A 14,231-nucleotide genomic window follows, 5' to 3' on the forward strand; every position below is an offset into this window, starting at 1 on the left:
GTGGAGTCCCCGTTTCGGCCCTGCGGGGCGGTGTGTGGGGAGAGCGTGACGGGCGGAGGGGCCGGTCCGGTCGGGACGATGCGGGACCCGGAGGCCGCCGCGTCCGGTGGGAGACGGAGCTCGTGAGTCGGAGCGAAGCCCTGAGTGGCGGGGGAGGGTTCCACCTTCATTGTCAAGACAGAACCATGGAGAAAGGTCACCTAGTTGGGTTTTTAAAACTTTACCAAAGACTGTTCAAAGAAAGCATGGTAGAAGGGACAGTGAGGGCTTTAAGGTGAAAGGTGCGTCGTTTTCCGAGTCGCGGCCCCGGAAGAGGTGACAGCACGGAGGCTCGTAGGTAAGACAGCCAGCCTGACGTCTCCCGATTTCCGGGCTAGGCGCAGGTACGGGAGGAAAGAGTCCATCGAGCCCCACTGTCGATACATTTCTGAAAGACCTGCCTCTTTCCTCTGTTCTCGTGGGTGTAGGTCTTACACAACCGAAACTAGGAAGTGGAGGGGGCTTCAGCCCCTCAGTGCCCCCACCCGCCATCGACATGGTTTGTGATGTTCTGGGCCATTTCTTTAGTCTTTGGGTGTGGGAGCCCTGGAGAAACTCAAACCCCAGGGTCCTAAGTCCATTGCAAGGGTTAGGTTGGAAGTGTTTTCCCGTTTCTGGAAGCCAGTATGTGGGACCAGCAGATGGCGTAATGGCTACGTCGCCGGGAGTCCCGGACCCCGGCATAAACTCACGCTGGGTGCGTGTTGGTGCGTGGCCAAGATCCCAAGGAGAGAACAGATTGAGTTGTGGCCATCCCTCCTGAGGGGGTGATATCATGCTTTCTGTCTCTGATTTCTGGAGAGCGCACGTGCCCTATACCAAAAGTTCTTAAAAAAAAAAAAGAAAGAAAAAGGGTAAACAGGTGTGGAAAGTTATTTCTAGAACTGATAATCAGGATTTGAAAATGCTTAGAGGTAAAACTGAGCTAAGAAACCACAGGTTTTTCCTTTAGGTGCGAATAACGAGCAGGGAAAAGGAGTCGAGACTGCACTGCTCCCTAACAGGTTGGGTGTCTATTTTGGGAGGGGGGATAATGGAAGGTTTGGGGCAGAAGAAGGGAGTGATTTTTTTTTTTCTTGGAGAGGTTTTTGCTATAGCGCGCCTGCGCTTGCCAAAAAGACAGAGAGACAGAACAGTGAGAACATCAGGAGCTTGGATTTGATAAAGGTTTGGTTCAGAAGAAGGGATTTTTTTTTTTCTTGGAGAGGTTTTTGCTATAGCGCGCCTGCGCTTGCCAAAAAGACAAGAGTTCTATTCAGTGAGAACATCAGGAGCTTGGATTTGATACTGCTGAAAATGTTTCAGACCACAGAGTTGGAGGCATTACGTGGGGAATAGAACACAGAGGTGGAAAACAGGGGAGTAACTCAGAATGGAGACACTGAAAATGTAGTACTAGGGCCAGCAGGTGGAGGTTAAGGTGCTGGACTTCCACATGGCTGACTGTAGTCTAGTTCTGGACCTGGAAGCTTGAAAATCACACTGGTTACATGTGCGTGTGTGCCCAAAGTCCCAAGAGGAGAATAGGGAAGACGGTTTACAATGTGACCATCTTCCCCCGAGGGCGATTTTCTTTTTCTTTTTTTGGAGAGGTTTTTGCTGAGGGCGCGTGTGCTCGCCAGAAAGACAGAGACAGAGAGACAGAAAGTGAGAAATCACCCGCCCCCCAGGAGGGATGGCCACACCGCAATCCCTTCTCCTCCATTCTCTCGGAATCTTGGGCACACGCATCCACACGCACCCAGCGTGAGTTTAAGCCACCAGGTCCAGGACTCGAACTGCAGTCAACTACATGGGAGTCCAGTGACATAGCCATTATGCTAACTGCTGGTCCCCTGAGGGTGATTTTTCACTGTTCCTCTTTCTCTAGTGAGTGCATATGTCATATGGCAAAATAAATTGTTTAAAAATAAAATGTGGTAGTTATTGTGTGGACTCAGGTGGGTGAGCTGTGGATCCATTTAGGAGTTCTTCAGATTATGGTGGTTTAAACTGTGATGATAAACCTCTAGGGCGCCAGGAAGAAGAGAATCTTGAATTGGGCCTCTTAGTTCGATATCTAGGTGACAGTATTGGGCTTTACAAACACAGAGGAAGGAGATAAATGGCCATGAAGTTATGACACTTTGGACAGGATAGTTTGGCAGTTGACAAACGGTCTTGGAGAGAAGTGAATGTGAGATGTATGCAGAGGCATGGATGTTTGTGAGGCAAGGTGACACTCAAACCAAACCTGGTGTTTATTCACCACTCTATGGAATCACTAGGATTTTGTGATGACTTTGATGGGGTCTGGAGGTGTTTCATTCATCCTGGAGGATAAACCAAGGACAAATAAGTTCAGCTGTGAAAGTCTCTTGGCCTGGAGTAGGCAACCAATAGGTCTGGTCCCCCGTCCCCAGAGATTTTTGCTATAGAGTGCATGCGCTCACTGGAGAGACAGAGACAGAAAGCAAACAATCCCCCCCTGGGGGGGCTAGCCACGCCACAATCCCTTCTCCATTATCCTCTCAGGAATTTGGGCGTGCGTGCCCCCACACACCCACACACATGCACCCGCGCCTGGTGTGAGTTTCAAGCCACTGGGTCTGGGACTCAAACCACAGCCAACTATGTGGCAGTTCATTACCTTAGCTACTACATTACCTGCTGGTCCCATAGGGCTGGTCTTTGAGTGTTAGGTGGACAGAGAAAGATTGTGGCTGCTGAGGGGACAACAAGTGCAGGATAAAGTGGAATAGGGCTGTGGATATCTGCGATGCGCATGTGGTTCTGTGAGGCTCAGTCTGAGACAAAGAATGGAACTAGCAAGGAACCCTCTTGGAATTTGGGGCTGACACCACTAGTGGGAGCCTTGGGAAATCTAGAGTGGTAATAGATCCTGTTTAAATTTATCAAGGATTCTCTGGAGAAGAGTGGAAAGAATAATTTGCACTCGGACCATCTGATGATGTCGCAGTATTATAAGATGTCTAGATGGCACATAATATTTGGCCTTAATTTTAGGACTTACACCATAATTCAGTACACACTCTTCTCCCCAGGAAAGTCTCCAAACAACTCTTTTTTACCAAGGAGTCATCGTCTTATTCCTTTGTAGTGGGTTTTAGCTCCTTACCAGTCCATGGAATTATCCAAACAAGCCAATTGTGGGAAATATGATGCACCTCACCCTTTTGGTCTTATATATCTTGCGTCCCACAGCCTCAATTTTTTTTTTTTCTGGACTATATACCCCGACATGGCCCTGTGTGATGTGTGTTGGCCACCTCTCCCAGGGTGTGTATGTATATCAGTAGTAAACTATTAATCTATTTCCTTTGTCTAGTGTTAGGTATAGTGTTTTTGGCCATTCCCATAACCTGAGGGCTAGAATCCCAGCCTCAACAATGTGGTGAAGAGGTGATTAAAGCAGTCAGGTATGGGGGTACCAGGGGGCTGCCTGTGGTGTATGGGCAGTGAGGTGGTAGTGGCTTCAGGCATGGGAGTATGGTGTCTGGACATACTAGGGATCTGTAGTCCAAAGAATGATGTGCAGTTGGAGAGGGAGTATTCCTGATGGCTCCAGGGCTCTAGTATTGAGATTCATGTGACCTTTGGCTATTGCCAATGGGGATTGCCTAAAAGGAAGGGTTGGATCCTTCTATGCCAGACCCTTAGCTGTGTGTCTGTGTGCTGTTGTTGTACCCTGTGGTCAGTGAACCCTTGAAGAGACAGTGACACCAGAGTCCATTTCTCTGAGTTGGGGAGCTTGGTAAGAGGATGGACATGGGATAAATGTATGAGGGAAGAGATTGTGGGTTCTTGGGAGAGAGGATGTTTGTGTTTTCATCTGTCTTTATTCTTTTTTTTTTTTAAGAGAGATTTTTGTTATAGGCATGTACACTTGTCAGAAAGACGGAGACAGAAAGTGAGAAATCATACACCGTGGGGATGGCCACCCTGCAGTCTATTCTCCATTCTCTTGGAATTTGGGGCATGCACGCATATGCACTTGGCATGAGTGTTAAACTGCCAGCTCAGGACTCAAACTGCTGTCAACTAGGTGGGAATCAAGCAGTGTAACCATTACACCATCTACTGGTCCCCATCAATCTTTATTTTGACAGGGTACTGTGACCTTTGAAGATGTGGCTGTGTACTTCTCCTGGGAGGAATGGGGTCTCCTGGATGAGTCTCAGAGATCCCTGTACCGTGATGTGATGCTGGAGAACTTGGAACTTTTAACCTCTCTGGGTAAGGTCACCACAGCTACCTGTGTGCCTGAGCTAGTCTGTACTCTTCCCTTTTCCTTAGTCTGGCCTTCTCACGTCAGGACCATGAGCTCTATTTTCTTCTCAGTTCCCCTGGATAAATAGTGTATTTGTTAAGGTTGAGGTGTATGCAGTGCCCTCTCCTCTCCTTGAGGAGTCCTAAAGCCTGTTTCCCCACAGCTTTGCAGGGAAGGATTCAGGGTCATGCAGTCACCTTAATGCATCTCATCTTGCTTCCCCTCTCTATGACTGGGTGACTTTGTCTACACCTGAGGCTTTGTGTGCCCTAAGCTCCACTTCCTTCCTCTAGCTGACATTTCATTATGCCTGCCTGTGCCAAAGATTACTGTCAGAATGGTCAATACTTACGTGAACCATGGATGCTTCTTTTTTTCTTTTTTCTTTTTCTTTTCTTTTTTTTTTTTTATTTCTTTTTTTTTTTTTTTTTTTTTTTTGGAGAGGTTTTCGCTATAGGGCGCGTGTGCTCGCCAGACAGACAGAGACATAGAGACAGAAAGCGAGAAATCACCCCCCAGGGGGGATGGTCATGCCGCAATCCCTTCTCCTCCATTCTCCTCTCAGGATCTTGGGCACGCATGCACACGCACCCGGCGTGAGTTCTAAGCCACTGGGTCCAGGACATGAACCGCGGTCGACTACGTGGGAGTCTAGTGACATAGCCATTACGCTAACTGCTGGTTCCCAACCATGGATGCTTCTTGCAAGACATTCCTCTGAAGTTTTCTTTGTAATATTTGTAGTATTATTTTCCTGTGTGTAATTCTAAGTTTTTCCTGGGCCAATGTTGGCTGTTTTTCCATCCTTTCTTCCCTTGGTTTTATCCAGGTGACATGGATAAACTTGAGAGTAAAGAGGAGAGTCCTCAGTGGTTTGCAGGACAGCTATGAATCCAGCCACAGCAATATGGCTCAGAGGGAACCTAGCTCTGAGGAATGTTAACTGACTAACATCATAATGTGATGATTGTTCAAAGCACAGCACAAACCAGTTCTGTTTGTTGAGCATTTTGGTTTCATTGCAAGTGCCCACAACTCATCTCTGCTTTTCCCTTCACCATTCAGGGACACTTTGCTGGTTTGCCACTACTGCTTATTACTGTCTTATCACCATTCTGGGGTTAATCCTCACATCATCTCACGCATTTTTCTCACTGCTCGATCTGCAGTGCTCTCCAACATTGAATTCTACATATTGGGTCATGAGGTATGCACACATACTCCTCTTGGGAACTTGGGCATGCATACACACATGCCCAGCGTGAATTTAAACCACCAGGTCCAGAACTCGAACCATGGTCGACTACGTGGGAGTCCAGTGGCATAGCCATTATGCCAACTGCTGGCCCCATCTATGTTTCTCCCTTTTTAAAAATTATTTTATTTAACTTTATGTATTATTATTTTCCAGTTTGATCAGAGATCTGAGACACAGAGAGAGAGGGAAAGTGAAAAAACAAGACACCAGGTCTGGGACTTGAACTGTGGTCAGCCATGTGGGAGTCTAGCACCTTTAACCACCATGTCACCTGCTGGCCCCTATGTTTCTCTATGCAAAGATACATCATGACTTTTTCTATTGACTCAACAGTTCATGAGAGCCAGATACTCTGTTGTTATACTTCCATATGCCTATACACACCATTCTTTTTTTTTTTTTTAATTATTTTTTTGGAGAGGTTTTATGCTATAGGGCACATGCACTTGCCAGACAGACAGAGAGAGACAGAGAGATAGAAAGCAAGAAATCACCCCCCAGGGGGGATGCCCACGCTGCAATCCCTTCTCCTCCATTCTCCTCTCAGGATCTTGGGCATGCATGCACATGCGCCCGGTGTGAGTTTAAGTCACCGGGTCCAGACTCAACCCGCGGTTGACTACGTGGGAGTCCAGCGACATAGCCATTACGCTAACTGCTGGTCCCTGTACACACCATTCTACACAGCACTTGTGTGTTACCAACAGACAAAGTTCTAAAAATTATGTGCAGAGGATTGAGTTTTAAACTAGATCTCTCTGTGTTATGTTCCAAGGTTGTCCTTTATCTCATGAACCTTCCTTCATTCTGGGATCTTTATAGCCTCATATTACTAAGTAGTCTCATTTTTAGCCTGAATCCAACTCCTCCTTCATGCAAACAGTCCCACAGACTTGTTCCTGGATTTGTCATACATACACTTATGTAGGGGCTCTCCCTTCCCACTAAGGACATTTACTTCACTGCATTTCTTAATTCTAGGTTGTTGGCGTAAAGTGGTGGATGAGGAGGCATCTTCTGAGCAGAGCATTTCTTTAGGAATGTCAAAGAACAGGACTTCAAAGGGAGATCTGTCTCCCCAAGAGGTCTCCTGTGAGATGTGTAGCCCAATCTTCAGATACAGTTTGCACTTGGCTGAGCCCCAGGGGACACATCAAGGGAAGAAAGTTCATAGGTGTTGTAGGGCATGTTGGAAACAATTGTATGTCAGTGCAGATGATACTCAGCACCAGAAGCAGGACACCAGAGAGAAATACTTCAGAAGCGACATGGATAAAGCCTTGTTTGTGAAGAGTTGCAAATTCCATGGGTCAAAGGAGACTTTCACCTGCAAGGAAGTTAGGAAGGATTTCTTGATCGGATCAAGATTTTTCCATCAACAGACTATATGCACTGGGAATCAGTCAAACAGCAAAGAGAATTGTGGGGCTGTTTGTCACAGAGAAAAAATCCATTACAGCTGTGTAGAAAGCACCAAAGCCTTCCGATCCAAACACACACCTGTTCAGCAACAGAGAACCCTCACTAGAGAAAAATGTTACATGTGTAATGAATGTGGGAAATCCTTTAGCAAAAGCTACAGCCTCAATGACCACTGGAGAGTTCACACTGGAGAAAAGCCTTATGAATGTGGGGAATGTTGGAAATCTTTTAGGCAAAGCTCCAGCCTTATTCAACACCGGAGAGTTCACAGTGGAATACGACCTCATGAATGTGATGAATGTGGAAAACTATTTAGCAACAAGTCCAACCTTATTAAACATCGGAGAGTTCACACTGGAGAAAGGCCATATGAGTGCAGGCAGTGTGGGAAATCTTTTAGTGAAAGCTCTGCGCTTCTTCAGCACCAGAGTGTTCACACTGGAGAAAGGCCTTATGAGTGCAGTGAATGTGGGAAATTCTTTACCTATCATTCCAGTCTCATAAAACATCAGAAAGTTCATAGTGGATCAAGGCCTTATAAGTGCAGTGAATGTGGGAAGTCATTTAGCCAAAACTCCAGCCTCATTGAACACCATAGGGTTCACACTGGAGAAAGGCCATTTAAGTGCAGTGAATGTGAAAAATCCTTTAGCCAAAGCTCTGCACTACTTCAACATCGGAGAGTTCACACTGGAGAAAGACCTTATGAATGCAGTGAATGTGGGAAATTCTTTACCTACAGCTCCAGCCTCCAAAAACACCAGAGAGTTCACACTGGATCAAAGCCTTATGAGTGCAGTGAATGTGGGAAATCCTTTACTCAAAACTCCAGCCTCATTAAGCACAGGAGAGTTCACACTGGGGAAAGGCCATATGAATGCACTGGCTGTGGGAAATTCTTTAGCCATAGCTCTAGCCTCATTAAACACCAGAGAACTCATAGTCATTAAAAGCCTGATGGGTACATATGTAGGATATCCTTTAAAATCCTAGAGAAATTTCTTATGAGTACTGTATATTTGAGAAAGCCTTTAGCTAAAGGCTTTACCTCATTAGGTACCACAAAATTTACATGAGAAAGAAAATGCCCTTGATATGCAAGGATACACTATTCCCTTGTGCAATGTAACAATTCTGAAGGAGAGCCCATGTGAGAGTGCTATCTGCTTGAATTAAACATCATATAACCAAACTCCATTTAATTCCAACTGTATGAGAGGTACATTACACTTTTAACCTGACCAGTGCCCTTGCCAGACTTATGTCATTGCCAATTCTAAAGCAGAAGCCATTTTCTTGTACTATGTGGCTGGTGCCCAGTGTATTCAGGTAAGTTAACCTCAGTGTTCTCCCAGCCATAGGACGAATTCTTGACTTGAGCATTTGTTCCTTTTTCATTTCTTCCTCTTTGATGAATTAGTGTGGACCTGACCCACTTTGGTATAGAGGACTCTACTGGGGACTTGAAAACATGGACTGCCTTTTTCAAGGATCTTGTGGGTTCACATGATGCCTTTGATAGAATTTTTTAGCCTCCAAGTCATTAACTCTGAGACCAGTCTACCTACTATTGCTCTGGTTTGCATAATAAAGATATTATTTTTAAAAATTAATTAATTATTATTAATTTGACCAGAGACAGAGTGAGAGAGGGAAAATGAGAAAGCAGGTCACCAGGTCTGAGAGTCTAGCACCTTAACCACCACACCACCTGCCTGTCCCATAAAGATCTTATTTTAAAAATCACCACCAAACTTTGGGGTTCTAGTAACTGTGTGTGATGGGTTAAAACAATTGGATTCTGCTGAGTGGGTTTCAAATGGTTGAACAACTTTGGTTGGAATCCCAAACTTCATGTGCCCCAAACAGGACAATCTGATGGTAGAATATGGCATTCTTTCTAGTTTGGACCTAGTCTGTATCACTTCTCAAGGCCTCCAAGAAAAAAAAAAAAGCAGGATATTGTCATAATTTGTCTCCTGGTTGCCATAATATATTGTGGGTTCAAAGGTCAGCCTGAGGAAGGGATAGTTGTGACAGTCTGGTGTTCCTGAGAGAAACGAGAAGTTCTCTTGTTCATAGGGGATACGGTGTTATACCCAGCACTGGTAATGGAAGTATGTTCCCCATGAAGGATTTAAATGCCTTTATATTTTGAATTACACAGGGTAGTATCAGAAGTTAAGATTATGGTAGGAATTGTAATCATTACAGAAATACTGGATTAATAGGGAGTAGAAGATACTGCAATAAACTGGTGAGTGTGCCTCTTTTACAGGGCCTTCCATGATGTTCCAGTCACTATGGCTTTGAAGACTGAGCAGGTACAGAAATTCTCAGGACCTCCAGAACTGTGTATTTTTGTGTAGCTGAGTAATTGTCCAAGAATATAACAGAAAGATTTTCTGGATTCCTCTAGTCTAGGCTGTTCTCAAGACATTGCTGTGCAGGCAGGAAAGTAAGAATAGGGAGAAAGGAAGTCTTAAGTCCAGCTGTATGGCTTGTATGATTCCTGTTGAATCATGTAGAAACGACCTTCACAACCCATCTGTAAGTTACTAATTTTTTAAAAAAACTGTTTTATTTTATTTTTTATTTATTCATTCATTTATTTTTAAAATTTGACCAGAGACAGACAGAGGGTGAGAGTGAGAGAGAGAGGAAGTGAGAAAGCAAGCCACCAGATTCAGGACTCGAACCCCGGTCGGCCATGTGGGAGTGTCCAGCACCTTAACCCGCTGGTCCCAAGTTACTGTTTTTTAAAGAATTTTTATTATTTTTAAAAATAACTACTCTATTTAACTTTATTTATTTTAATTTGACCAGAGAGAGACAGAGAAAGTGAGAAAGCAAGCCACCAGGTCCAAAGACTTGAACCACAGTTGGCCCTGTGGGAGTCCAACACCCTTAACTACCACACCACCTGCTGGCCCCTGTTACTGTTTTTTAATTTGACCAGAGAGAAAGAGAAAGTAAGAAAGCAAGCTACCAGGTCCAGGATGGACTTAAACCATGTAGACATCCAGCATCTTAACCACTACACCACATGCCAACCCCTATTTTTAAATTTTAAATTGACCAGAGAAAGACGAGAGAGGGAAAGTTAGAAAGCAAGCCCCAGGTCTGGCACTCGAACTGTGGTAGGAAGGCCATATGGGAGTGTCCAGCACCTTAATCACCATGCCACCTGCTGGCCCCAATTTTAAATTAATTATTTTAAATTTTGCTATTGGGCATGTGTGCTCACCAGAGAGAGAGAGAGAAAGTTGAGAAAACAAGTCACCAGGTTCAGGACTTGAACCATGGTTGACCATGTGAGAATCCAGTCCCCCAACCACCATGCTACCTGCTGGCTTCCTGCCCATTTACATTTGTTACTACTGAGGTAAGGTGCCCTTTCCAGGGCATGAGTAGAATGATGGCATCAACATAGGATTGTCAAATCTGATTTTCTAAAAACAGTAGGGAATTCAGACTATTATTGTGGATAATTTTAGACATTTAATAAAGTATAAATGACGTGTGATAAACATCACATATTTGAACTGTACAATTTGATAAGCTTTGACACTTATAAGCCCATCGAACCATCTTTACAATCATGATACTGAACTAATCCACACTCTCATATTTACCTTGTGCTCTTTAATAATTCTCTGTGATTTCCAGGCAAGCATTGATATATTTTCTTTAACAATAGGTTATTTATTTATTTTTAGAGAGATTTTTGCTGTATTGCACATGTGCTTACTAGAGAGACAGAAAAGGTGAGACATGGGACCAGCAGTTACAGTAATGGCTATGTCACTGGACTCCCACGTAGTTGACCGCGGTTCGCTTCTTGGACCCAGTGGCTTAAAACTCACGCCGGGCGCATGTGTGTGCATGCCCAAGATCCCAAGAGGAGAATGGAGGAGAAGGGATTGTGGCATGGCCATCCCCCCTGGGGAATGATTTCTTACTTTCTGTCTCTCTGTGTATCTCTGTCTCTGGTGAGCACACATGCTCTATAACAAAAAACCTCTCAAAAAAAAAAAAAAAAAGGAAAGGTGAGACATCACCCCACATGGGGGATGACCACACTGCAATCCATTACTTTGGTATTTGGGGCATGCACACACACACACTCAGCATATTTCAGGCCTCCAGGTTCGGGGCTTGAACCTTAGTTGGCCATGTGGGAATCCAGTGACATAACTATTACACCATTTGCTGATCCCAACAATAGTTTATTAATAGTTTTCATTCTCTAGACTTTTATATGCTTGAAATCATGAAGTATTTCATCTTTTTTCCTCAATGCACTCATAAAGCATGATATTTTGAGATCAATGGTGTTTAGATGTGTAGTTCATTCTCTTAATATTACTGAGAAGTATGATGTTTTATGAATACACAACTATTTATTCATTCTTTGGTTTATGGACATTTTGAGTCATTTACAGTTTCTGGCTATTCCAAATAAAAGTATAGTTTTTTAAAATGTATTTTTAGACACTAGAATACAATTGATCATGTAGCTCTTTCACTCCTCATGTGTTAATGCCTCAGGGTGCAATGCCCGAGTCACAGGGTAGTGAATGCATAATTTCTTTTTTAAGAATTTTTTTTTTTTTAAAGAGAGCTTTTTGTTACAGAGCTCCTGCACTTGCTGGAGAGACAGAGACAGACAGAAAGTGAGAAATTACTCCCCAGGGGTATAGCCACGCCAGTCCCTTTTCCATTCTCCTCCCAGGATCTTGGGCATGCATGCACATGTACATGATGTGAGGGGTTTTTTTTGTTTGTTTGTTTGTTTTCCATTTTAAGAATTGTTTTTATTTAAATTTATTCTAATTTGACCAGAGAGGGACAGAGAGAGGGCGTGGGGGGAGGTGAGAAAGCAAGTTGCTGGGTCTGGGACTCGAACCATGGTTGGCCATGTGGGTGTCTAGCCACCTTAACCACCATGCCACCTGCTGGCCCCAACCTAGTGTGAGTTTTTTCAATTTTTATTTGGAGAGGTTTTTGCTATAGAGGGTGCATGTGCTTGCCAGAGAGACAGAAAGTGAGAAATCACCCCCTGGGTGGGATGGCCATGCTGCAGTCCCTTCTCTTGGGATCTTGGTCACGCATGTACACTTGCCCAGCATGAGTTTAAGCCACCGGGTTCAGGACTCGAACTGTGGTCGACTCCATAGGAGTCCAGTAACATGGCCATTATACCAACTTCTGTTCCCATCCCGGTGTGAGTTTTAAGCCACCAGGTCCAAGACTCAAACCACAGTCAACTACATGGGAGTCCAGTGATGTAACCATTACACCATCTGCTGGTACTGCCATCTTCCTTTTTTAACAACCTGCTCTTGCGAGAATTAACCTCTTCTCATGAGAGCTAGAACTTAGTGCATCTTGAGAGACATTGTTTACACCAAACAAACCACTTTAACCAATGTTACACGGTTATGATCCTATCTAAATCCTCAAAAGGTAAATCTCTAGAAATATTCAAAGAAGGCTTTATAAAATAAGAATACATAGTCTATGTTTGAAAAGGAAGAATGGAAAAAGAAATCTGGTTGTATCCTTCACTAAGATAGTATCTGGTACTCTCAAGAGTAGCACCAGATTATTTCAAATTGCTAATACCCAAGTTTCATGAAACTACACATGAAATACACAAGTTGGCTAGTATCTCAGATCAATAGTTGTAAAACAGTCAGTGTTAATTTTAGGTTATGTGTCACCTATTAATAGCATAATCCTGAAAAAAGCTGAAAAAGACAAGCATTTGTTGAAGAGCTATAGTCCGTGCAAATCTCTAAAATGGTAGTTGACTCTTTGTTTTAATCTTTTGGAAAAGCTGAAAGAGCCAATGGCTCTTTAAAAATTATGAAAATTCTCAGAAACCCTTGAACTTCCATGGCCAAAGGTACTGCTATTCCTTATGGATATACAGTCCATTCCTTCAGGGACAAATTGGTTAACTCTCTTTGAATTGGTAATCAGAAGGCCTAATAGCTAGAAATTTTGCCTCTAATTCTAGACTCTGTCCTACAGTATGCAGACATGAGAAAATACTGCAAATTACTCATGTACTGTACCTAGTCCTATCTTTGGTCTCTTGTTGCTGATTAGTATCTTTTAATTTCAATTGAAGAACTTTCTTTAGAATATTTAGTAAGGCAGGTCTAATAGTGATAAACTCCCTCAGCTTTTGTTTTGACTTAATATATAATTTTGGGGGACCAGCAGGTGTTGTGGTTAAGGTGCTGAACACTCCCACATGACTGACCACAGTTTGAGTCCTGGACCTGGTGGCTGGCTTTCTTAATCTCTCTCTCTTGCTCTGTCCCTGTCTGGTCAGATTAAACACACTGGGTGCGTGCGTGTGCCCAAAATACCAAGACTGAAGCAGGGTCTGCTGTGTGGTCATCCCCCACACACAAGTGCATATACCCTATAACCAAAAGAAAAAAATACTTAAAGACAGCTCTGTGTGATCCAACAGATTTACTCTGGTTAATAAATATCTGAAACTTGGAGGGAAAAAAAAATATTAAAAAAATACCATTTTTGAAGGACAGGTTTGCTGGATATAATTTTTTTTGAGAAGTTTTTGTAGGGTGTATGCACTCGCCAGAGAGACAGAAAATGAGAAATCATCCCCCCAATGGGGATGTCCATGCCACAATCCCTTCTCCATCCTCCTCTCAGGATCTTGAGCATGTATGCAAGTGCACCCGGCATGAGTTTAAGCCACCAGTTCTGGGATCTGAACCGTGGTCAGCTATATGGGAGTTCAGTGACATTGCCATCACACAAACTGCTTGTCCCTGGATATAGTATTCTTGATTGGCAGTTTGTTCTTTCACCACTTTGAGTCAGTCATCTCATTTTCTTCTTTTTTTTTTTTTTTTTGCATATATTTTTTTATTTATTTATTTTTCTTTTCTCATCACAACACACATATGATTCTTCCATCCAAAATACACTGTGTATTGGCTCAATCAAGCACATCAACATATATGTTCTCAGCAAATGATTTCCCAATTTTTTGTGTCCTGCATACCTTGCCTTTTGTTTTGCCATCCTAGGTTCCCCATCCCCACCCTCTGCCATGTCCCATCTTCCTCGTCCATTGTCCCTGACATTCATGATTGCCCTCAATGGCTTCCGCCCCCCCCCATTCAATTGTTCTACCAATGAACTCAATTTGTCTAAATATATCCACTAGCTAGCACAGCTGACATATCCTTACAC

General features: G+C 43.6%; 1 protein-coding gene across 1 annotated transcript; it reads left to right on the forward strand.

The window, feature by feature from the left end:
• Positions 1–4,072: 4,072 nt before the first annotated feature.
• Positions 4,073–8,609, forward strand: LOC102488393 (zinc finger protein 154). Its single transcript, XM_027767616.1, has 2 exons — positions 4,073–4,275; positions 6,549–8,609. The coding sequence occupies exons 1-2, from the start codon at positions 4,242–4,244 to the stop codon at positions 7,937–7,939; spliced, it is 1,425 nt and encodes a 474-aa protein (XP_027623417.1). The 5' UTR covers positions 4,073–4,241; the 3' UTR covers positions 7,940–8,609.
• The last annotated feature ends 5,622 nt before the right edge of the window (positions 8,610–14,231 follow it).

This window comes from Tupaia chinensis, unplaced genomic scaffold (genome assembly GCF_000334495.1).
Source record: "Tupaia chinensis unplaced genomic scaffold, TupChi_1.0 Scaffold144336_1, whole genome shotgun sequence".
Taxonomy (NCBI): domain Eukaryota; kingdom Metazoa; phylum Chordata; class Mammalia; order Scandentia; family Tupaiidae; genus Tupaia; species Tupaia belangeri.

Excerpts from the sequence above, each read along its gene's own strand:
- LOC102488393 (XM_027767616.1), top strand. The coding sequence starts at position 4,242 with ATGCTGGAGAACTTGGAACTTTTAACCTCTCTGG. Across the intron at positions 4,276-6,548 it reads GGAACTTTTAACCTCTCTGG|GTTGTTGGCGTAAAGTGGTG; the intron begins GTAAGGTCACCA and ends TCTTAATTCTAG.